Raw genomic sequence first — 24,154 nt, 5'->3', positions numbered from 1 at the left:
AGAGTAAGATATCGATATCGATCAAGCATTCAGATCTTTCTCTTGCTCAATGATAGCGCTAAAACATGTTGAGCAGCTATCACTGCAGCCAGATCGATCAAGTAGGCATGTGATATTTTCACATCCATCTTGATCGCCTTTTCTACTTGGTCCTAGTACCACGTTATCGTCATCATAAATTGCCTGTATGGCTTTTACCCCTATATACCTATTTCAAGTAGAAGGATAATTCAATGTACGTACTGTCCAACAACAACTCTAGCAATATCATATTGTCATCGTCCCAATGTAAATGTCTGATCGTATTTCAACACCTGCTCCATTCAATCAAGCCACAATGCAGCCAGCCTGTGGCAAACGTTAAGCTCATCATCGTACCTCTCTATATCCTCTATTGTCGCTTGCTAGCGGTTTGACAACGGTCGATTACCATTATCCTCCTCAATCATGTTGACATCGAAGAGACGGACTAGTGCCAGGTAGTTTAGCTATGTTAAAATTGTTGCAAAGCTATGGCATGTTGTACTACAAGCGTAGACTAGCCGGTATTTGGACTAGGAGTCCATACGACAAAGTGCCAGTTTCACTCTCTTCAAACAGAAGGCCTTTTGAATGAGATGAAAAGAGATTGCATGATGGCGATTGCATGGCTTTCCAGGAGCGATTTACTAGTGCACGATCCATATTTTCCTCTGCATGAATTTGGCCCAATTTTGCTTTGATACAGTGCCAGTGGCATCACGACAACTAGAATGGAGGATATTTAAAGGTACGTTCTCGATTGGGAAAGAGTTGTTGTTGCTCTACTGTAGTTGTTACTCAAGTTGCATGGACTACTGTACGAGTCTTTTCTCGTACAGTAGACCATTTACAAGAACCCAAAATTCATCAATAACTACTTTCTTTGCCACGATAAAAAGCAAAGTACTTTTTGGCCCAATGGGTACTGACAGTACGTCCAAGAAAGTGAGAAGGCCAACTGCCTGCATCCATCAGGAAGACATGACACCCTACTTTAGTTTTCTGTTCAGTCGTTATCAATCAATCACGATGGTCAGCGGTCAGTAGGTATATCACAATTTCATCAGTCAAACAGCAAAAAAAATAAAGGCTTGCATGTTGTCTTTGAGTAGTCCATGACAGTTTACAGCCATTATTTTACTGGCCAAAATGGCGAAAGTAGGCTAGTAGAACCTATGACCGATTTCTAAACTAGACCACAATCTCTTCAATGATGGAAAACAAGTTACTGGCAGTCTGGCACTGAACATAGTCTGTCCGTCTGAGAGTGTCCTAATCCATGGTATCGATTCTGTCCTGTCCAACTGTTCATGTCCCTGACGGACAGTGGACAGGACTCGACATTGGTCAATGGACATGGACAATGGAGGACTCGATACTCCCGGACAGACAGACCATGTTCCACCGGGCGGGGTCACGTACGACTGCGTACCGTACCGTGGATATTCTTGACTGCTTTGGCTAGGCGACAGCCTCTACTGTACTTTGACTACGCTCAAGCCTACTGTATGAAACATAGTGTAGCACGTGCTGGCCTAGCAGGTCCCACCGCACTGCCTGCTGGTACTGCTGGTCCATGACTACAGACAACAGACAGACAGAAAACTCCAGGCAATCACGGTAGCCATTACGTGAAGTTTAAAGGACGGCACTGGATCATTCGCCATTATTGCAACATTTGGAGGCAATTTGGAGGTTCATGATTGATCTGTTGGACCCCATCGTGGACGAATTTCCTTTTCTTAGCTATTGATAACCCAATTAGACTGTGTAGGGTGAAATTGACTTGATCCAAGATTAGAGACGACAACCATTGGACTTTCTGTTGATTGACTCGACATCGATGCAACATAAGCTCTGCATGTGCGCTTAGACCTCCTGTACATATCCTCTTTCTACTTGCTCAACTGCCCATTTCCAAATCAGCTATGTTGATCCTGACTGGAATTAAATATTGTAGTCAGGTCAAGCACTGGATCGTGCCCATTTTACCATCATCCACTCGATTGGCAAATGTTGGCCAGTTAACGCGTGCTCTTTCTGCCTGTTTTGCCTTAAAATCCTACGATAGCCATACCAATTCATTGATCAACAACATTCAAATGCCCTCTTTTCCGTCCATGCATTCGGTTACTACCTGGTGGAAATACATGTTCATTTCACACATGCATAAACGATACCGTTGCCACTCCGATCAAGGTCAAGCCTACAAGCAACTAGACCCTACTGCAAAATATCAACATCGACAAGATGACAAGAGAGATAAAACACGGGCTAAGAGTAGACGACGTGGTTATGCTTTATTCGCTGCAGCTGCTGGATTATTTTCTTGGGATGAATATAGAATAAGCGATGAAGAGCTACGTAGGTTAGTGGATCGCTAATTATTGACTCATCCATCATTCAAGCTTTCAGTCAATAATATCAACAGAAATGTTTTCCTAACCCATAAGCAATCCATGCATACACTGATGAGAGAATGATCGATAGCTTCCATAAACACATGACATGACCTAATTTGTCAACCAAACGATTCGAGAATAGATCTATAAAATGGGCATCGTTCTACTCCATATCTGTCAAACATCAATTATTTTCACTTAAAGTGTGTCAACCCCATTTCACAGAATAGCCTTCAAGGCAACGATAGAGTACTGTAGTTGATTTATCTACGTATACAGTAGATATAGGAGTATATAGATACACTTATACAGAGATGCGCTGGTCAATCCTAATCCGGCGATTATGCCGGCTAAAGTCCAAAGTAAGAGCAAAAATACTTCAATTTACCAGTGCTTTATCCAATAGGGAATGGTATTGCTCTACCAAAGTGTTGACTATAGGACTATTGGCAGTTTCTTTCACTTTAGCAAATAATCTTTCCTAAACTATATCTACTCTTATCTCTAACTTTAGCCGGCTATTCTACATAAGAGCCAAGATTCGGGCTTTAACCATAACATACAGTATTGTCGATATAGACGTACACAGTCATTGTACCTTTACAATTTTGCCTGTATATAGCGCTAAAATTGATACAACTACACTGTCCTCTTCATAAAAGTATACCCATACTAACCATGGTACTCAATTGATCCATATTGACATCTGTTAAAACAGGATAGAAGCAACGACGAGGTCAGAATGGCATGCATTTTACACGAAAAAGAATGATGAAAACGATCAAGAGGATTGGGAGATCGTGATGGATCAGGGTGATTTTAAAATTTGGAGAAAAGCTGTACCTGGCACCTCTATTTACCAATATAAAGGTATATAAAATTACCCAATAATACTGATACCCAATTTTTCAAAGCATCATATCGTCATGTTAAATACTAATAATAATTTTATCTTATTCGATCTCAGTGATCGGAACCTATAAGGACATATCCGCCAATCAGTTTTATACAACTCAGGTATTTCCATTTATTAGTCGTAGCAATAATTAATTAAAATAAGGGTATGGTTCAGTCTCGAATGAATTCTACTTCAGCTGGAATAGATAGCTTTGCTATTCAATGTGCAAACTGCTCTTACCATAACAAGCACAAAATAGCATCAAGTCATGCATACCATAGCTTTTACCAGCGATTGAATGAGAATATGTAAAATAGATAATACAGTAATATAGACTTCAAGACTGTAAAATTGCCGACTACAGCAGTCTGTAATTAGGTCACCTTGTCTAAAATCTACTTGATTTAGAATAGGGCATGTACTACTTGTGATAAACCACAGTATATAGTCCCAACTTGATCCTAAATTGTTTGATTTCAGCGTGATCTCGAATATAGAAAACAATGGGATACTCATGTGGTCAAGCTAGAAGTACACGATCGTGATCCTGAAGGAACTAGTGAATTAGTTTATTGGGAATCGCATTACCCTGTGAGTACAGTAAAAGAAATAAATTATTTACAATCATTTCCAATTAAACTTTCTCAATGATTCTATTTGCACATATTTAGTTTCCGCTAAGCAATAGAGACTACGTCTATGTTCGCCGAGGAATGGTAAGTAAACTTCGAGATCAATTGGATAGTTGCAATAGACAGTGCTAGGTGGACATAAATTAGAACTATAGAATTATAAATGAGAAATTTGCAATTGGCCACCATTCACGTCATTATTATTATTTAAAGGATGATTTTACGCTCTATTTTCACCTAGGTTGATGAATCAACCAATACTATGACTATACTATCCAAGTAAGTATGACAAAAATCGAGTACGTTATCAAGGCTACGTCAATGATATTTATGATCGATACTAGTTTTTCATGGAAATTTTCACTAAGCACAATTATTCCACTTGTAGGTCTGTTTCCCATCCTGATTTTGAAGAAACTGCGACGATTGTACGTGGGTCATCATATAATTCCATGATGATTATTAAACCTCATACCAAATTTAATAAGGTAATGAATGATTCTTCATTTCTTATCGTATAACTGCCAGTTTCGTTTACTAACTATAATCCCTTGCAATATGATTATCATTTCTTCTTAGCCTGGCCTAGATTATCTTCTTATTTATTTTGATGATCCCAAAGGTTATATACCATCATACTGTCTAAATTGGGCCGCAAGTTCAGGTATACAATCACTGTTCATAATTAACCTCTTCAATTTCATTGATAATAAGATGCATTAGCAATAACTCACTGGTTATTAATGACATTGTATTTTCTTCCAGCTGTGCCTAGTTTTATGAAATTATTACACACTGCAGCGCTAGAACAGTGTGTTCGTTATCATCCTGTCGTCAATACACAACAACAAAGTTAGGAAGTACTGGCAATAATGAATATTTTCAAAAATTTTATTTTAAGAAATAGCCGCAATCATAGCGACAAAAGTACTAGTACGACATAGTACACATTTTAGTATTAAGATGGAATGAAACTTAAAATTATTGGACAAAAGGTACTACTAATAATGGTACTATAGAATATATTTTAAAAATATTTTGATCTGTATTTGCTTTTACAGTGTGTAATCAATCTATCGATTATGACTGAACTGGAAAACATTCATTTTTGAATGATGATCCTTCATATACAGACGTCCAAATAAAAACATGATCTATTATATTGTCTGTTGTGTACTGCTGGCACAGAGATAAGATTCGTAGATAGCGTTAATCAGTCAGCTTTATTACTTGGGTGCATTCCTTAAATACATTCTGTAATTACCCAGATAGCAATTGCTGGTGACAACCCTTACACACGTAGTTATCTTAAACAGACACTAGGCAGACCAAATTAATATAACACTTAATATGATGTACAGTACATATCAGGTTCGACAGTATGTGTATATATAAATAATATATATATATATATATGAACGTAACCGTTAATAGAAATTGCACGGTATTGGTCGTATTGATTGCTTCACACACAAAATTGCACAAACCCGACTTATTATCCAGGATTAAATCATATTTATTTAAATTAAATGGATAAAAGACTGCTTATTAATAAGTTTAATCTAGTAGAAACTGCCACCAAGGTGACTATTAAGCTGCATCTTAATTATAATCTACAAAGTATTATGACAAGAACGATAATCTTAATATCAGGTTCTAAGAATAAAATAGATAGTAATGATATACTTATGTACTATTTTATACTGCGTAGTGGCATGAAGATGACTTAGTAAACGCTGGGTAGTACACACGAGTATTGCAGGCTAGTACAGTGGTTAGGGACATCAGCATAAAAGATAATATCCTGAAATAATAACATTTCATCAAATAGTATGACAAATATTCCACAGATGGTACATCACCTTTATAATTTTATAACAAGCATAGAAGAAAAATATCAATAAATAACCACAACGGATGGTATAACTAACGAAATAAAGGCATTATGAAAATAGATTTCTCATATTGATGATTTTGTGTAGAGCTAATGACATTGCTATCATCTTAACTACCCATTATTAGGGAAGATAAGTTGCGACTTAAACGTTAGTCGTCTTACTCAAACTACGGCTTCTGTTACGGAATGCATAACTTTCTTGGCATGGGAACAAACTTTTCACCGCTGATTTTATATCCGAAGTTAACATTGTATAGATTATTGGATTAATAGCAAAGTTAACATAAGCCAATATAATGCTAATAAATAGAAATTGTCCAGGATTGTAACGAATATCATATGCCACCGTTAGAGTAATAATAAAAAATGGCATCCAACACACGCAAAATATACCTAATATGATAACAGACACAAAAGTAGCCCGCAAATCAGTTGTCTTAATTGTAATGTTCATTTTCTTATTGAGACTATGATTAAGTTGTTTATGTTGAGATCGAATGTGTTGATTTTGCCTCCATGCAATACGTATAATGCAAACATACATAACAGCAATAAGCAGCACCGGTATAAAGAAATTAGTAGTAATTAAAAAAGTAAAATAAGGTTTCTCATAAGTCTGATACTTTTGAGGTGATTCTGGCATACATTGCTTAGGCCGATATTGATAGCTAATATCACGCCATATAAATATAATCAAAGATAAAACTAGAGGTTGGATCCAAACGTAAAGCAACATAACCACAACATGGCTTGACTTTAATATAAAATGACGCTTAAAAGGATGACAAATGGAAATGTAACGTTCAATAGTTAAAGCTAGAATATTTAGAATAGAGGTAAAAACTAAAGCAATCGATACAGAAAAGTTAATGTTGCAATAAATGTGGCCAAAAGGCCACCAGCCTAACAAGCCTTGAATAGGAGATAGCGGCATGATCAATAGTGCAAATAAGAAATTGGCACAGCATTCGCTCAATAGAAATTTATGTTTTGAACGCAATTTCTTGCTTAGTAAAATTGCTGTTATAACAATTCCGTTAGCAATGACTGCTACAGCCATGATTAAAATAATAGTGACTAACTTAAATTTTTCACCCAAATTTAAAGATGAATCTTGCTCTTGTGGAATATTTGCATTCTCTGCCAGCTTATTTATGCCAGTTGGTGTTAATGTCCTATTTAGGATAGCGGTAATATTGGTACAAGCCATCTTATTATTCTGCTTTCAAAAAATTTATTGTTTTCTATAAATTTTCTTATTTGAATCTAGTAGTAATGGAATCAGAAGTTTCAAATATAATTTCAATTTTTCTTCCTAATGGGCCTTGTCTTTATTAATCTTTAGATTTCCACGCCCGGAGAATCAAAATAGGAAACCAACGATTCTTCTTGATATTTTTAGCCTTTTTTTAATCCAAATCCTGTAATTAAGTCGTTACTAAACCAAATCTTGGTTGAGTAACCATGCGATCGAATGAAAAAGTAAAAATACTTGGTTTTAATTTTTTCCTGCTAGTTCAGATTACAAAAATCCAAGATTATTGTAATATTTTCTTTTAGCCTTTATTGGACCAGTCCTAGTTAACGATTTCACGATCGATTTCTTTAGTAGTATAAATACAAGCACGCATTCGATAGCAAGTAATGACAACTATTGCTAATAGTTAATAAAATATTTCAGCATTGATTGTACAATAACTTTAAGAATACGAGAAATTCCAATAAAACAATGTATTGTTTAGCGTATCAACTAGTAAAAGATATTAATCGAAAAATATCCACTTCCGCATTATATTGAGCTTATACTTTTGAGCTCAAATTCTTCTCCTAAGTTGTGATATCGAAAGAAACATAGAGGCTAGCTGGTGAATATTGTAAATACGTATTATGATTGCACAAATTAGATCTTCTATTTAATACAGTAGTGAATCATTCCAAAGATAGTTTATAACTTTGTTTATGCAAACTACTGCGTATAATTGTAGATAAGTAGATATTTGGAGAATAAAACAGATCGATAACCTAATAGGCAAGATAGAGATGAGAAATTAAGACTAACAGTGATATTTAGAAGCGGATATTATATAAATAAGAAAAGTTCGAGCAATGTCAAGGAACTATATGTAAATTGATGAATTATACATAATGTGTACAAAATATGAAAGGAAAGAAAACACTTCGGTCAGGAAGGTTATTTGGCAAGTTAATAATGATCAAATTGCTATGAGAATAGAAATTACCAGAGAACATAGACACTAAATATTCAAGCGTTATAGCTTTGATGAGTGTTAAGAGGGTTGATTCTTAGCAGAATAGCCAATGGAAGAAACAGTAGAAAATGATACTCCTGAATAATCAATTAATCATTCAAGTACTTTGGCTTTCAAATACGGAGAATTATAATTTTACTTGGCGGTGCTTAACTAAAATTGGATAGCGCAAAGGAACGAAATCCAGATATTACCGCTATACAGAGAACAAGGAAACATAAATTGCCTAATTTTTAATGAGTAAAGTCTCGCTGATTATGCTCCTTCTGTAATTCGTCCAGTAGATGTTAGCCGTCCTTGAAGGATATACCAATGTTCTAGACGAAAACTTAATGACAAAACTAGGCTTTATAAACCTGCCAAATCGGTTGATGATTTCATTAGACCTCAATAAATTCAATTACTTGAGTAGAATTGTGCTGTTGATTTCCTAATTAAAAAATTAATTTAATAAGGCGAATAATGAGGGATACTAATTTCAGGTAATCTCCTTTGGCCGTCATTTAGGTTAGGAGAATGAGCTCTAGAGTAAAAAATGATGAATATATAAGATAATTTAAGCCTTCTTCATGACGTGAATATCATTTATAGTAATGGCAATAGAATTTTTACATAGATAATCATACAATAAGAATCAATCAATCTTGCGCATAATACCTTATGAATAAAATAAAATATACAACTATTGAAATATGATCAATTTCTGATCAAAGTGATAAATAAGAAATAACAAGGGTGCATTCGATTCGACAATATTGTGTATAGTATCCGGCTATAAATGGTACTACAACAAGCTATGGTATGATGGAATGACGAAAACGTAGTTGTTCAAACTATAACAGCAATAGTAATAATTAATTCGATTGAATGAATATTGTGATAAAATAGAAAGTCAAAACAACTCAAGATTGAAAAATATTAAATCTAATCAAATTCATAAAGTATTCATAGCGATACAAGTTTAAAAGGTTTGATAAATTAAATATTATCAATTTATTCAATACAATCAATCGACCAACACTAACCATTGGAGAAATTACTCTTAAGAATTTACACTATGATATTGAAAGCAATTGCTATTGATCGTCATCTTAATTCTTCCTAACTGAATGAATAATAATGTAGAGATACGTATAAACACTTGCTTCCTATATGAAGGGAATAGATTAGAAATATTACACCAAAGAGGATATATTTACCATGTAAACTGTCACTCGAATCAATTCTGTATATTTATTTGAAAGTAAAGAGAAAAATTTTTATCCTCAGAACAAGTTCAAATGCCCGCTAAAGCGCTGAAGATAGATCAGTTCACATGAGGATATTATTTAATTTTACATATAGCACCAAATTGCATCAATATCACTCCGGCAATTGATCCATTACAGTAAGGTATATCATCGCGATCTTGACATCCGTCATGATAAAAAGGCGAAAAATTCAATCTTACTTATTTTAAGTTTTTCCGAGAGAATCAGTACAAGACGTAAAATTTTCCCCCAAAATCAACATATTTACATAATAGATACTAATTCAGTAGTTAGAATACAATACCTGCCTAAAGAAATTCATTCCTAGCGTTATCTTATTTTTGGATGGCTACGTATTTCTTTTTCTTATTTGAAATAGTTCGATGGACGTTATTGTTGACGAATAACTAAACTACAACGACTGACAAGTTTAATTTATTATTATAAGATATTTAACTAATTGCTAGCCTTGATAAAAAACCTCGACGTAAATTAGATCTTCATAAATTCAATAAGTATAAAGAAAACTAATGGAAACGCCTTTTTATACCATATCTACGCGTGTAATAAAAAAAAAGCAGCCATAATTTCTATAGATAGAAATTGTTAAATTTTTATAAGTTAGATTAATGAAATTGTTACAATTGCTTTTTTTCTTATACTTTAAAATAATATAGATAGCATCCTTGATTATGTATTCCTATAACAGAGAAAATTATTCTATCATCTTTTTTATAGTATTTACGTAATATTACGAACGGGAAATTAAGGGGCAGGAATAGCCGATAAAACAATAATTAAGAATATTTTCTCATCTAATAATTATATTTACAACACCCTTCATGACATTAATTTAATTAATACTATTATTTTTCTCTAGTCCAGCGTAGTAAATTATACCTTTGCGCGATAATATATTCACTCTACAAACTGTTATTACTATATAACGTTAGACAATCAAAGATACAGATTTAACTATGTCAGAGATACCATTAATGTATTATCATTTCAAATTTCAATTCCTATGTTAATAGAATTAAGTCATCCACATTATTAAGTTGACATCGTCAACTTGATATTGGCAGTTAAGAAGAATGGATAAATCTTGAGTTATTCGCAGGCATTATTATTCTCCGAAGTGTAAACCGATGTCATAGTTGTTTATTATATCATTTGCAATCTACCGATGTAATCATTCTTTGACAATAATGATCTACTCATTGGCATTCGTAAGTCATAATTTAATTATCTCTATTTACCGTACAGCATCAATAATCTGTAATTATAATTAACGAATATTTTTCATTTTAAAAGATAGTCAATTGATAGAATAGTATTTACTTAAATATAACAATTTTTCTGTAACTTCAAAAGGTTATATAGTTCTAGAATGAATAAGGTCAATAGGTCAGACAATTTTCCTACTATAATGCAGCACGGTATCATGTAATAGAATAGCATCTTGAAGACTTGATATTTTTTGAATTCTATTGATTTATAGTCATTTAAGATTATTACAATAACATAAATATCTTTTAATAGATGTCATACATGCCATGGCAACTAGGTGTTAGATCAAATTTATTTTGATCTACGCGTACGAGTAAATTGATCGACAAAATTTCCATCAGAACACGAACTACATCACTTATTAATCTTAAAGCGCATAAATACGCAAAGCGCTATTACTATCTATATTCGAGCTATTATTACCTGAAATAAATTTAGTTTACGCCCTGATTTTAGATAAAAATCTCCGTAATATTAAATTATTTTAGGATATGCCTCCTAGCCATTATAGTATACTTATGTTAGGGTCACTATACAGGGTATTGATTGATATGATCTATATGATAAATTTGTAAAGGCAGCATCCCAGTATGTTGAAATTATACACATTCATTAAAAAAATGTATGCGTAAATTATAATTATGGAGTAAAAATACAAATACACGCAAAAATATTAACAAGATGTAACTTTAATAGTAAAAAGAAAATTTTAGAGATGCTTACTATTGGCAATCATCTGTAGGATCAGTTCGTAAGGTAACACCCCAGTTTATTGAAATTAAAGTTTCATTCAAAAACTGCATATGTAAATTATAATTATGGCCTGAAAACATAAAAAGACGCAAAACACTATCAAGATGTAGCTTAAATAGTAACAAGAAAACATTAGCGATGCGTTGCTATTGTCAATTATACTCTAGGATGCGATTGATCATGAATTACTGTTCTTAGCGACAAGGATTCAGACTATAATTAGCAGGAAACTCTGAGTTCATTTTTTGAAATAGATTAAAGTTTATAATTACCCAAATACAGCTCGCTTTAATTCAAATTAAGATTATCTAACCTGCTTAACCGAAATACTGTTATTAATTACGGTAATAAAGTATCTTCCGCATTGATATTAATTATTCCTTTCATCAACAAATTGCTTCAATTACACAGGTGGTATCTTTCAAAACAATGTCCTTTTCACTACACACTATCCGCACGCTTTAAAATAAAAAAAATCGCATGTTACATGGATTCACAAAGCCTATCTGAGTCATACTGAATTGTCCAAGATATGTACGTGATATGCAGTACATATAATCATACAACTCTCTTTACTTTCGCTATAGCATATTTATCATTGCAATACCAGTATCAGACCAGATTCATTATAGTAATGTAAAATGAATGTAGTTAATTTTAGCTGTAGTAATTTTAACTTGGGCTTCCATAATAATCTATTGATTATTTAACAAAAGCTATTCATCGAATCAACAATTGCCACCATATAAAGTAATAGCAAATATTATCGGAATATGGATATAGAAAGTAGATGATCTTTTTCATAACTTTTCTAAATTTAGTATTCTATACCCTATATTTTTGTCACAAATCTTGAAGCTATTTTAGTAATAATAGAATAAGAATTTACGCGGAGGTAGTGCTGAATTTCATAGCTATAAATAGTTGATTCCAGATAAATCTATAAATTTTCTTAACGAGTTTAACTTAAGCTTGATATTACATCCCATTAGAGTACATTATTTCAAGCCGAAGACTGAGCTAACCTAAAAATATATTAATAAAAAATGAATGACAGTTCTTTTGATATAGTTCATTAATAAGAACAAGTAGCCTTCGATGTTCCATACTTCGTGCAACATTAATAAGCGAATACCGTAACTTTCGCAACTTTCGCAATAGAGAAAAATAAACATTCAATTGGTTACTTTACGAGTTCTGATCAAGCGATTAATATAAATTGATTCATTAACTTGCTGTAATCAATTTAATTCACTGCAGAATCGAAAGATTTCATCAGCGTGGAATTTTACAACCAACGCAAAAATTCTAACGATCTATAATTAGAATTATTAATGATTGATTTACATCAATTAGAAATTTAGGTGTTTTTTTACAGCCTTTTATGCTAACGCTCAATTTTGGTAGCTTTAATTAAGTCTCAGTGAATGCCTTTTATTGACGCAAAAATCATGAATTATACGCTTTAAGTGAAAATTTAGCTTAGTGAAGAGCAAATTAGAGCTGCTAGTATAAAGTCTTCTTGAATAGTAATAACTAGAATTCAAATATCTGAAGGTGACATACCATATCCTAGGAGAAGAATTGGTATCACAGCATTATCATGTTCATTTATCGGGTTATTTCTTGTAAGAGATTATTTTCAGTATACAAATGCAATTAGATGTTTAGTTATTAATTGTATTCTTAGTCACAAAAGATTGTCGCACTTATTCTATACTTCACATTATTTCTAGGATTAGTGAATTAAAATTGCCCTAAAATTAAGTTGCTCGTTTAATGTTCCACGATGATGGCTAACAAATAGTTGGCCTTCATGACACCCCTGATAGAGAAAATATTCTTAACTGCAAAAGTGACCAATTCGATATTTGGTAAGGCAAGCTACCGTTTCTAGAATCAATCGTATTAAAATGTTTTCATACAAACTGTTATATAAAGTTATTTTCAATATGTCATCGCCCAAAATCTAACTATTATCATACGATATTATCGGTAATTTATCATATAAAACCCTATCCACGATCGCTGTTACAATGTCGAAAAATCGTCGCTGATCATAAATGTGCGTTATAATCTACGACATTAGCCAACGATAATTGCAGTAAGAATAGTTATTACCGAGTACAGGAAGCAATTTATTGTATCTACACTGCTACCTCAAATTAACTATTCAAAGACATACATTCTATACCATATGCACATGCACGTTTATATTAATCTCTTATACTTTAGATATTGATCGCTAACTTCCGTAAATGACTTTATTTGCTAAATTCATGAATATTAAACATTCTAATTGGATTTTGAGAGAATAGAACGAGCTCAGTTACCTCTTATGTTCACTGTAGATAAGAATATTATGTTCAGTCGAAATTCAAATAGAGAAATAGCAATGATAGGTAACATAGCATGCAACAAAGCATCATTATCTTATAATAAACATTTTTGACAAGGTACATAAAGTTTTTATTTGCATAACATCTCCTTGCCTAATATTTACAATAAAATGTTAGGTCATTATTTTTGATTCCTATTGCAAATTAATTATATCGATGCTTTCTAAGTTTATACCGGTAGTCAATAAAATGTTCAAGATTGTTATTCTATTGATAGAAGATTACATAGACAAATATTGACCCTTCCTATTTAAGAAACCTTTGTAAAAGAAATTAAAACGATCTGGTGAAGATTTTGTCAGTTTTTTGAAATTAGATACCACAAACTACATATATCTTGAGATATGCTAATCTATCCTCCTGTAATGATGTTATTAACGGTATTGTAAAGATCCATAATCAATTTTCAAGGTCCTAATTTCAACAAAGTTAGATTATTTTTGAACCTATTTATGATTCTGAGAAGGTCAAACGTGAGCTTGCAATAAAACGATTTGCCCCTCATAGCAATTATAACAGATAGTAGCGTAAATAATAAGTTCATTCGCTATTAACTAAATTGATGGGAGTATAATATACAGGCAATAAGCGCCATGAATACGGTGTTTAATTAATTAAATCCACTTGAGCAAATTAAGGAACTGAAGCAATGTAAAATTTTACATCTGCATTCAAACGCGCATGTTTGAGAACAAAGCATCTTTGTATTTAATGATCCAGCATGGGCTAACTAAATTATTAATGGTACTAAGAAAGTAAAGCACTTTAATATCCTATTCACTTCATTTATTGGCCAGATCGCTTAAAAACTCAATTACCCCTATAAAATTAGATATTTATTTAATCTTCGTATATCTCTATTGAAATGGTATACAATACAAAATATTAAAAGAATAAAACGGAAATTAGTGTACTACTAGCTGTGTTGTAACACATTAAGAAGACTATTGCAGATTTTCAACTTTCATCAATCGAGTAAAGAATCTCCGCCTAAAATCACTAATTATAGTGATTGCCTATCTACCGTTATATTCTATTTGGAGCCAAAATAACCAGAAGTATATTCATTTAGAATTAGTTATACAAGATCAATATTTGATAAATTATGATATCTTCAAGAATCTTTCCAGTTAGATCGTTGAATAGACTTTTGATTAATTAATTATCGGCGGCAGTAATAGTCATGCTAGCGAATTACTTGAATTTAGGAGTAAATGATATCACCAGAAAAACTAACTAATAATAAACTCAAATTTAGGCGAAAACGTATTAAAAGTCAGTATCAAGTTAATTACTGAAAATAACTTGCTTAGAATCTAGCTATAGTATATAATTTAGATACAAAAATTTCTAATCTGGGACATTTTAAGTTTGCGACATATATCTATATGAGGAAGCTACAATTTTGACTCATCATCGAATAATGGGCTACATTTTACATCAATAATCTGATGGATAAATGTAATTTTCATGTTTGCAAAGTCTATTGCAGCCCCCAATTCTATCCTGAATAACTACGATACATGCTTTAGTGAGGAATTAACCAGCTCAGGAAGCACACTAAGCTAGAAACTACCCCTTGAGCATCTAATATTATACTGAATTATCAATCTGATCGCCGATTTTAATGCTGAGAATTAAGACTAAACTTTTATCTTTTGATAAAAATAGAAATTAAAAGCTGAAAACGGCTAATCAGTTCTTAGCTGGTAAAAATTATGAATTTCAATTATTGTAATGGCAAATAAAAATGGAGATGAAAAAGCAAAAAATAATACATGGATTAATATTTTGATGAATAAGGATTACATCATTCATCGAAATAGCTATCTAGACATGATTTACTGTCCGTAATATCAGAATTTAACAATTAAATGATATATTTAGTAGCTGTCAATCTAAATAAGCTTACTAATTATTACCGAGTAGCTGATATTAATAATTTAACAGCACGTCAATAGTTACTGGTGTTCACCTTTGCTTCAAATAAAGGTTTCTAAATTCTATTACGTCATAAAAAGATTCAATACAATAATTACTGTTACAGTTAATATCTGTATTAATTATAATCGACAAGAGTATGAATCAACAATGTTAATAGATGAATAATGATAAGATAGTCGACTTCCTTGGCTAACCGAAATTGAATTTAGCACCACTATATCCATCGTGACTGCTGAAATTATGGAAAAGACTGAAATATAATACCTTGACTTCAATATAGGTTGCAGTAGGTATCAGCTCTTCGGTTTCAAGATTTCGTAGTATTACTCATCTAAGCGCTAGGACACTATTCAATAGCAGCTATACATCGATGGGCAAGTGGATAAGCTATTATTGTATTATAGTACGCAATTCTGCCCTCTAAGATGATAGCCTTGAATGGAACAAGCTACTACGGTATATTTGGGCGCTATTGCCATAGCTAGTAGGCGTTTAATTTATTAAGTATGCGAGTATTAATATTAAGTGATCAATATACAAATTGGCATTAGCTGTAGTCTGTATTTAAATTGCAGTATTACAGCTACTCTTAGCTTATAAGTAGGGATCACGGCTATCTATAGGAAATCATTGAATATTGAACACGCTGGGGGTAGTAATATGGATGAAAATTTCGAATAGCGCAGAGCTATTCTTATGATTAGCGCTAATTTCTAGTAATAAAGTTTGATATAGACGTAAAGTATTCCATGTACACTGTAGTATTTTATTACCACATTTACTAGGGTTTACTACAATTTTAGTTGGGGAAATGTTGATATTTCAAGCGTTTAAATGTTATAGTATAAATAAGGTAATTATTTATATCGTACTGGCTAGCACGCAAATTAATATAGGCATACTATAAGAACTCGATATAGCTCTGCATTACTGAAAAACGAAAGTTTTAAATATTTGTAAACGTCTTCATAGAATTAAATCAGTTGATTCTGATGTAATAGCAAATGGTGAGCTCACTAAGTAAAGTTACTCTGTCGATTATAGTTTTATGTACTAGATCTTACGATAGATTTGCATAGTAATCTCTGAAAGTAATCAAATGTAAATGTTTTGTATTAGATTAGCAAACTTGTCTGGGAGTGATTCACGATTTCAGGATAATAGAATAAGATGTTCTTTCCTTAAGTAGTTTAACAATCGCTGTAATATTGTTATACGTATAACCAGATTGCTGTTTTGAAATCAATAATGTTTTGGGTAGCAAAGCAGCGGCTTCAATTCCCACAGTTTAAACTGAATAAAATAATATAATTTAGTAATTAACTATAATAAAAATGTACATATATATGCAGCCCATGATAGACTCACCTATAATACACTGAAAGACTGTTCTGATTGAGAGAATAATGAGTCTTAAAACCCAAATTTAAAACTCTTATCAAGATTAAGAGTGATGGTCGATTACTTTGTTAGCATATTTTCAATCAATTCGACTATATGTAAAATAAAATGAAATAGACCTAAATATTGCAGAGATACGTTGCTAAATCTAAGGCCAGGAATATTGATACCCTATCATAAGCTGAAGATTTTACAAAGTTTGCGGTATGTTTCTCAAAGCGTAATTTTTACTTTCGCTTTCTATGTAGAAAATTCACTTCAAATATGGTTCATCTGTAATTGAGAAAAGGAATTTATACCAAAATATGATGAAAAAAATTTAGCAACGGTCACAAACCAGCTTCGGGACTAAGATAACGTAAAATAAATCTCTAAATTTCTATATTCTCCGGGATTCGGTATCCCTCAACTATCTCTCAACAATTTAGACGCTTTTGCTTCTACGCTAAACAACTACAGAAGTCTTCTTTTATTCTACTACCTGCCGAGCTTCAACACCCTTTAACTGCTGCTATCACGTATGAATCTTAAGAGTTCATGAAATTTAGTTCATATTGGATAGCTAAATTAATACAGAAATTATTTATGATCTTAGACATGTACTGAACAATTCTAGATAATTAGATTACAGTTTATCCATACACAGAATTATTTATAATATCATCTATAATTGAATATCTTCAGAAGATTTATCACAAGCGTTACAAGACATAACACTATAATCAATTAAAATTAGTCACCGTATAAGAACTCTTACTACAGTACAGCATGATTTACTGTAACAAAATAAGAACTATCGTAGTTCTTACTATCAGCCATTATTAGTTATCTCCATAAATAAATGTTAACCACTAAATTTAGTCATTTAGTCTTCACGATGGTTCGTACCGTGACAGTAACATAGTAAGAAAGGTTTCTTGGGCAAACCTTGCCGTAAGAATTTTGCTTTTCTGCACGATCCGAGAAGAAATAAAGCGCCAACAATTAACATAATAACAAAGTAATATAGCGGAAGGGCATAACGGATTATTCTACATTCGTATTATTTAATATCATTACACCCAGAGTTGATAACTGATTCAGTACGTCATTATTGAAATGCTAATAAGCAAAATAGGCCCACTTTCACGTGTTAAAGATACCAGTCTGCTTTCTTTTAAACTTAAATCAAATAAAAGCTATTAAGATCAGCATTCCAACTCCAGCAACATCACGTAAATTATTTCATATATTTTTAGAGGCATTTAATAACAGCCGCTTTCGCCAAGCATCTTTTGTAATTTACTCAATTTTCGAATATAAGAGTATGTGGCATACAATTAAAGCCAGTATGATAGCTTTATATCTCAGTGCTCTCATAAACTATATCATCTATATCTTTAATTGTACTATCTGTAATGAATATTATCAGAACTAACTTATCTATTTGAGCAAAGAGAAGTTTTTTAGATTGATTAATGATAGTATAGTCCAAAAATAATTATGATGTAATCCGAGTAATCTATTACGAAAGAAATCACTCATATATCTTTGGCCAAAACCAATTTGGTATTCTATACTCTACACTGCTACTCTTTATATGATATCATTTTAGCAGTCTGCTGCATTTAGTAGCAAAAAAGGAAATTAAAATTTAGTTAACTATTCGCATTTCTTCACCCTTTAGGCCGACCCCATGAGATTTTACTGTTACGGCATGGTTTTCTGCAATGACAGTAACCGTGGCGTGGCATTAGTCAGATTTTGTGTTTTAAATTATCCTTATATGGGCAGTAGATTACCTTCATAATGCTATCTATAGCTTGTGAAATGAAATTTTACTTATCTATCAACGAGGAATTCTTTTATAATACTAAGCTATCGATACTAAAAGATGCTAATCATACGGTGTCATATAGGATATTACAGTGAAATTTCAGTGTGTAAATGAGTATTCTTTAGCCTGTACTGTATATTCGAAACTGTATTAACTCATTATACTATCATTCGTTAAACGCATCTTAAGGTACATTACAGTGTAACTAATAGTGAAAAACTAAAGGCCGAATCGACTTTTAAAATGAATGCTTTGAAATTTGTTGGCCATTAGATGCTAGTTGCTAATGTAATATTCTTCGAAGTAAGAAAGATTAGGAACAGTTAATAGGCATACACTTCATACTAATCCATATTACATGCAGCACTATAACACAATTGTATAACATAGGCTAAGTAGTCTAGGAAAATAGTTATCTTAAATATTGAGATAAAATTAGTATCGCGTGCAATTTAGTTAATGCAAATATAAAGGGTATGATTTATCGAGACGGATTCCTAAATAGATAACAAGCTATCGCGGGCGCTCATGAGTTAGTACAGTAAATAGTCATGTGCGGTAGTTTAACCGAGTTTATTAAAGTACTAGTATCGATAAAGATTACTTTAAGGTAGATTAGTGTTAATTTTTTTTCTTAAATTAAAAATATTGTAGTTGTCTTGGCATAAATTAATAACTTTTTGAAATTCACAAGATAATAGTACTCTAACTTTTATAAAAAAAATTGAGAGATTTTAAACGTCAATAAATACGCTCTATAAGTTAATTAAATATCGATATATGTATCCGCAGTTTCGTGAATTTCGAACATGAAAATATACGGTAGTTTATTTATAGCTACGCCTACAGTTTGGGTGTTGTTTTAGTAAAGTTTAATTCAGTTTTATTAATCTAGTAGTTACATTTATTACTAATTCATTGCATACACGTTACATACCTTATTACGGAGGTTTTATATTTTTAAATTCTACTGTTTGCTTAGAAATATCTGGATATTAGGAGCCGTCTCTACACATTTATTACTTGTAGTGTCCCTAATGATAGATCTAATTTTTATTTAAAAAATTGCCCTTGCAATTGTTGTTCAATATAGCATAAGCATAAAAGAGTGTGACCGAAAGTGAACTTATTAGCTCTATAAATTATGGCATAGTCCTAGCAGCAATTTCATTGTATTATAGGTGGCTGTAAATATAGAATTATTTTACTTTGAAAGTAAGTTATATAATATTGCCGATCATTTGAGTAAATATTCGCGCTTTAGATAATGAACTTGGCTTATTCGTAACATAATCGTTAACTAATCTAGCACTATCTGAATACTAGTTATTTTTCAAACCTATAAAAATGTGGCTAAAAGTGAAATCATTAGCTTTATGCTTTATGATATAATCCTAGCAACAATCTCATTTTGTTATAGATGACTGTAAACATAGAATTACTTCACTTTGAAAGTGAGTTATTATCACCAAAAACGTTGGAATCGTTAATCAATTTAAAAGATAGAAATACTAGCTTTCTGTTAAACCCACTATCGTCTGGATGATCATCTTAATAATGTTCATGAATACAATCGAATTGTTTGTATTGCCTATAGTTACAAAATGGAAGCGCTACGACATGATATTTCGTTCGCCAATCTAGCACTATGGTAATACTATCTATCAAACCTATCATCATCTGGATGATCATTTTAATGATATTTACACGCAATAAAATTGTTGATATTGCCTATAATTAGAAAAATGGAAGCGCTATGACATTATAATATAATCGTTTGCCAATCTATCACTATTGCAATATTAATTATCTCTCAAACCTATCATTATCTGGATGATTATTTTAATGACTACGTTTCATGAATAAAAAATTCATTAACGTAACACTATGGTACGAAAACATTACAACGTCTAATTGAGTTGCTTTTAATCTAAAAATTGCTATCATTTCACTCATTTTATTCCATTTTACTTAATTAAGCAATAGAAAACATATAGAATACAGTTAAGTAACCCTAACATTAAGTATACGATGTGATCTACCGATGCCATTTACGGCAAAAATCATTCACGGCAATGTTTTCCAAATGGATATTAGAAGCTATCCTTTCCGGAAATTTAGTACATCACATGCGCTCAGATAACTATTTCATTTCCTTCAAGTTTCGGGATGAAAAATATTTACTTGCTTAGTCAAAGCGATTTTCCGGTAGAAATAGCTGCAGACTCCTTCGAACAGACATTTGTTTTAAATGAGTGGGCAATAATACTGCTGTCTCTATTAAAGTGTCAAAGTTAAGTTACTCCTGCTTTTATTATTTATTAATATATTTAAATCAACGGCAGATAATCTTTACAACACTTCTGACCTAAAATGAATTTCATAGCAATTTCACTTATCCTTGAAGCAAAGTTAATATATATGGAAATTTATAATTTCAATTCAAACTATTGCTTCTATTGCCAAATGTCCTCTATGACCCGATAATGCTGAAAGAAAATTGCTTAGCGCTTTTTGGGTCCTATTCCAATAATGACTTTTTTGTTCTTCGCCTCATAATTCTTTCAAATTTATATTTTCCAACAGTAATGATAAGCAAACAAAGTATTGAATAGATCATAACTCAAAGCTGACACAAATTATAAATGCCCATTATTGATGGACGATTGCCATTCAGACATTTTTAATGACGTTGCAAAAGCGTAACAAGGTATAAACGATTGCGTCTACAATGGAATTAATGTTAGAAAGCGACTTTACAATTCGGTTAAAACTTCTTTTTTAAAAAGATCTTAACCATGAGATAGTTATGGACACTTTCTAACACCATTTTTATACTAATAGGACAGAAAATACGATACTTAAAATTCGTTGGGTCCCGCAGTTAACTAAAGAAAAAATGATAATTTATGGCACTAGGGAGACGATGTACTTTAGTCGATGACTAGCACAATTGTCGTGAGAATAATAACAAATAGCTTTTCGAAGAATACTAGCCTGGTTCATAATTAATTTATTAATTGAAGGTGATAATAAATTCATCTCGATTTCTAAATCTTGCCATATCTAGATCGATGCAAATTTGAGCCTTTCGATGCTGAAACACGCATTCGTTTTCTTATTTTATAAAATTACATTTCTCGGTATCTATCATTTTTTTGTAGCCATCCTTTGTAAGCATATTATTTATCCTGGTCAAAGAAACCAAGATTGGCCTGAAAATAGTTCAGCTGGTGCAAAATAGGGTAAGAAACACATCGAAAAGTACTAATCTTGTTATGACTAGAACATCAGCAATTTCAGGTTATCGTATTGGGTCCCGAGATGAACAATTTTTTCTTCTTATGGGTCCTTTTATGCCACGTACTGGTTTAAAAATGGTATCGATAATCCACAATTACTTTACTCGTGCTAGTTCCAGAGTAAAAGGCATCTTCAAAGTGCTGGCTAAATTTCTTTTGCATGATTCATTTTAACTATTGTTAACGGAGCCAATTTGCTATCATTTTTTCTGGCCCATTTGTGCACTTTTTGACTTTTCTCTAAGTAGTAATCTTGTAACTACAGTCGAATTCGATCTAACCACTCAAAATCGTATTTCAGCAGGGCAGAAGAGGTGCTGATAATTATCTTTTTAAATTTCGTCCACTATTTGTAATTCATGTCTTTCAGAATCACTAATAAATCGTTCAAAGATTGACTTTTCCTTCTTTCTAGCCTTATTCGATTTTATTGCTTTATTTGTTTTATTACTTTGTAAAATCCTATAACAATCGGGCAAATACTCTCCTTAGCAGCAATATCACATCATTAAATGCATCATGGATAGTCAAAAATTGATTTTTACCGATCATGCTCTCGTCAATATCTCGATTAAACGATTAAAAAGTAAAGTATTGTTCTGTCTTACAGCATATCGGTTTGATAGGATTTAGCATGATTAAAAACATGAACAACTTCAAATTTTGAAAATATCTATCGAAATTAAAACAAATTAATAACCTATTATCTGAAATTAATATAAATTTGAAAATTTTTATTTTAGAACTTATAGGTATTCTAAACTCAGATGTTGATGATATAGATATTGCTGCTATTTCAAATCCCAAATGGCGTCTTCATTTTAATTCTTCAATTTTTGAAATGTACTACACTAAAACTTGTGACTGAAAATTGGTCAATTGATTCAATCGTTATACAGGTCAAAGCTTGGATAAGCTAACTTGCTACTTCATTGATATATTTCTCAGCTTCAGAAATATTAATTCAAATATTACCACACTTTAAATCTTCTCATCAAGAAGTACATAAAGAATTATAAAGAGCTTAGGTCATTGCTCCAGTATTAAGAAAATAATAATTGCTGGTGATCCTTTTTTGACAGTCAGCGAGCTTTTGCCATCTAAAATATTAGCTCGACTCGAAATACTAACGTCAATCACAAGCGGAAGATAAATATCAGAATATCAAAGTATTAAGAATATTTTAGATAGATATTAACTTTTTGAGATTTTTCGTTGGAATAAATTTTCAACACGCTTTTAGAAATACCAACCTAGGATAGGTTCCAAGAACAATGTTACATATGTAGCTCTCCGTTACAATTAGAGTTCTTTATTTATTCGGATCATTTGGTACCTATTGAAGATTTAATTCATCTTTGCCTATAAGTCAATGGGCATAGCAATTCGTAAACTTTACGATTGCTAGAGAACTGAAAAAATTAATTTCTATATTGTATTTCAGCTTATTCTAATGTTCGATACTACTCGAACACTAATGATTAACTTTATTTACAGTTCGTTTTGCGTTAAATTTTTATGTAGTTACTACCTGCGGTTTATTGATAGACTAAGTCATATAGTTCCCATAATTACTCATAAACATATTTAATTTGCCTAATAACAGCAGTATCGATCGCCTCTGTAATTTACTGAACTTATTAATTTGACAGATAGAATTAAATAACCTTTCGTTGAGATATCAACATAAGCCAGCCTAAGAGAGTGTAAGTAGGCATTTCCTCAAATATCTATCAAGCTCTAAAAAATAAATTTTCAGAATAAATAGTCGGTAAAGTAGATATATTGACCACTTCTTAAGATGCAAGTAAGCAATCATTTGAATCAAGCGGTCTATACTTTAATTACATACTCTGACATCACAAGGCCCGTTTCTAAT

At 31.9% G+C, this 24,154-nt stretch overlaps 1 protein-coding gene across 1 annotated transcript; it reads left to right on the top strand.

Moving 5' to 3' along the window:
* Window positions 1-1,949: 1,949 nt before the first annotated feature.
* On the top strand, window positions 1,950-5,043 carry TRIADDRAFT_58714 (uncharacterized protein; the record flags this gene model as incomplete). Its single annotated transcript, XM_002114796.1, has 9 exons — window positions 1,950-2,389; window positions 3,142-3,293; window positions 3,391-3,440; window positions 3,802-3,912; window positions 3,993-4,037; window positions 4,195-4,232; window positions 4,342-4,441; window positions 4,533-4,617; window positions 5,015-5,043. 9 exons carry the CDS (start codon window positions 1,950-1,952, stop codon window positions 5,041-5,043), a joined length of 1,050 nt encoding a protein of 349 aa, XP_002114832.1.
* Window positions 5,044-24,154: the final 19,111 nt, after the last annotated feature.

This window comes from Trichoplax adhaerens, genomic scaffold, assembly GCF_000150275.1.
Source record: "Trichoplax adhaerens TRIADscaffold_8 genomic scaffold, whole genome shotgun sequence".
Taxonomy (NCBI): domain Eukaryota; kingdom Metazoa; phylum Placozoa; class Uniplacotomia; order Trichoplacea; family Trichoplacidae; genus Trichoplax; species Trichoplax adhaerens.
Note: the sequence above shows the minus strand (reverse complement) of the source record. Positions and strands in the feature narration are given on the sequence as shown.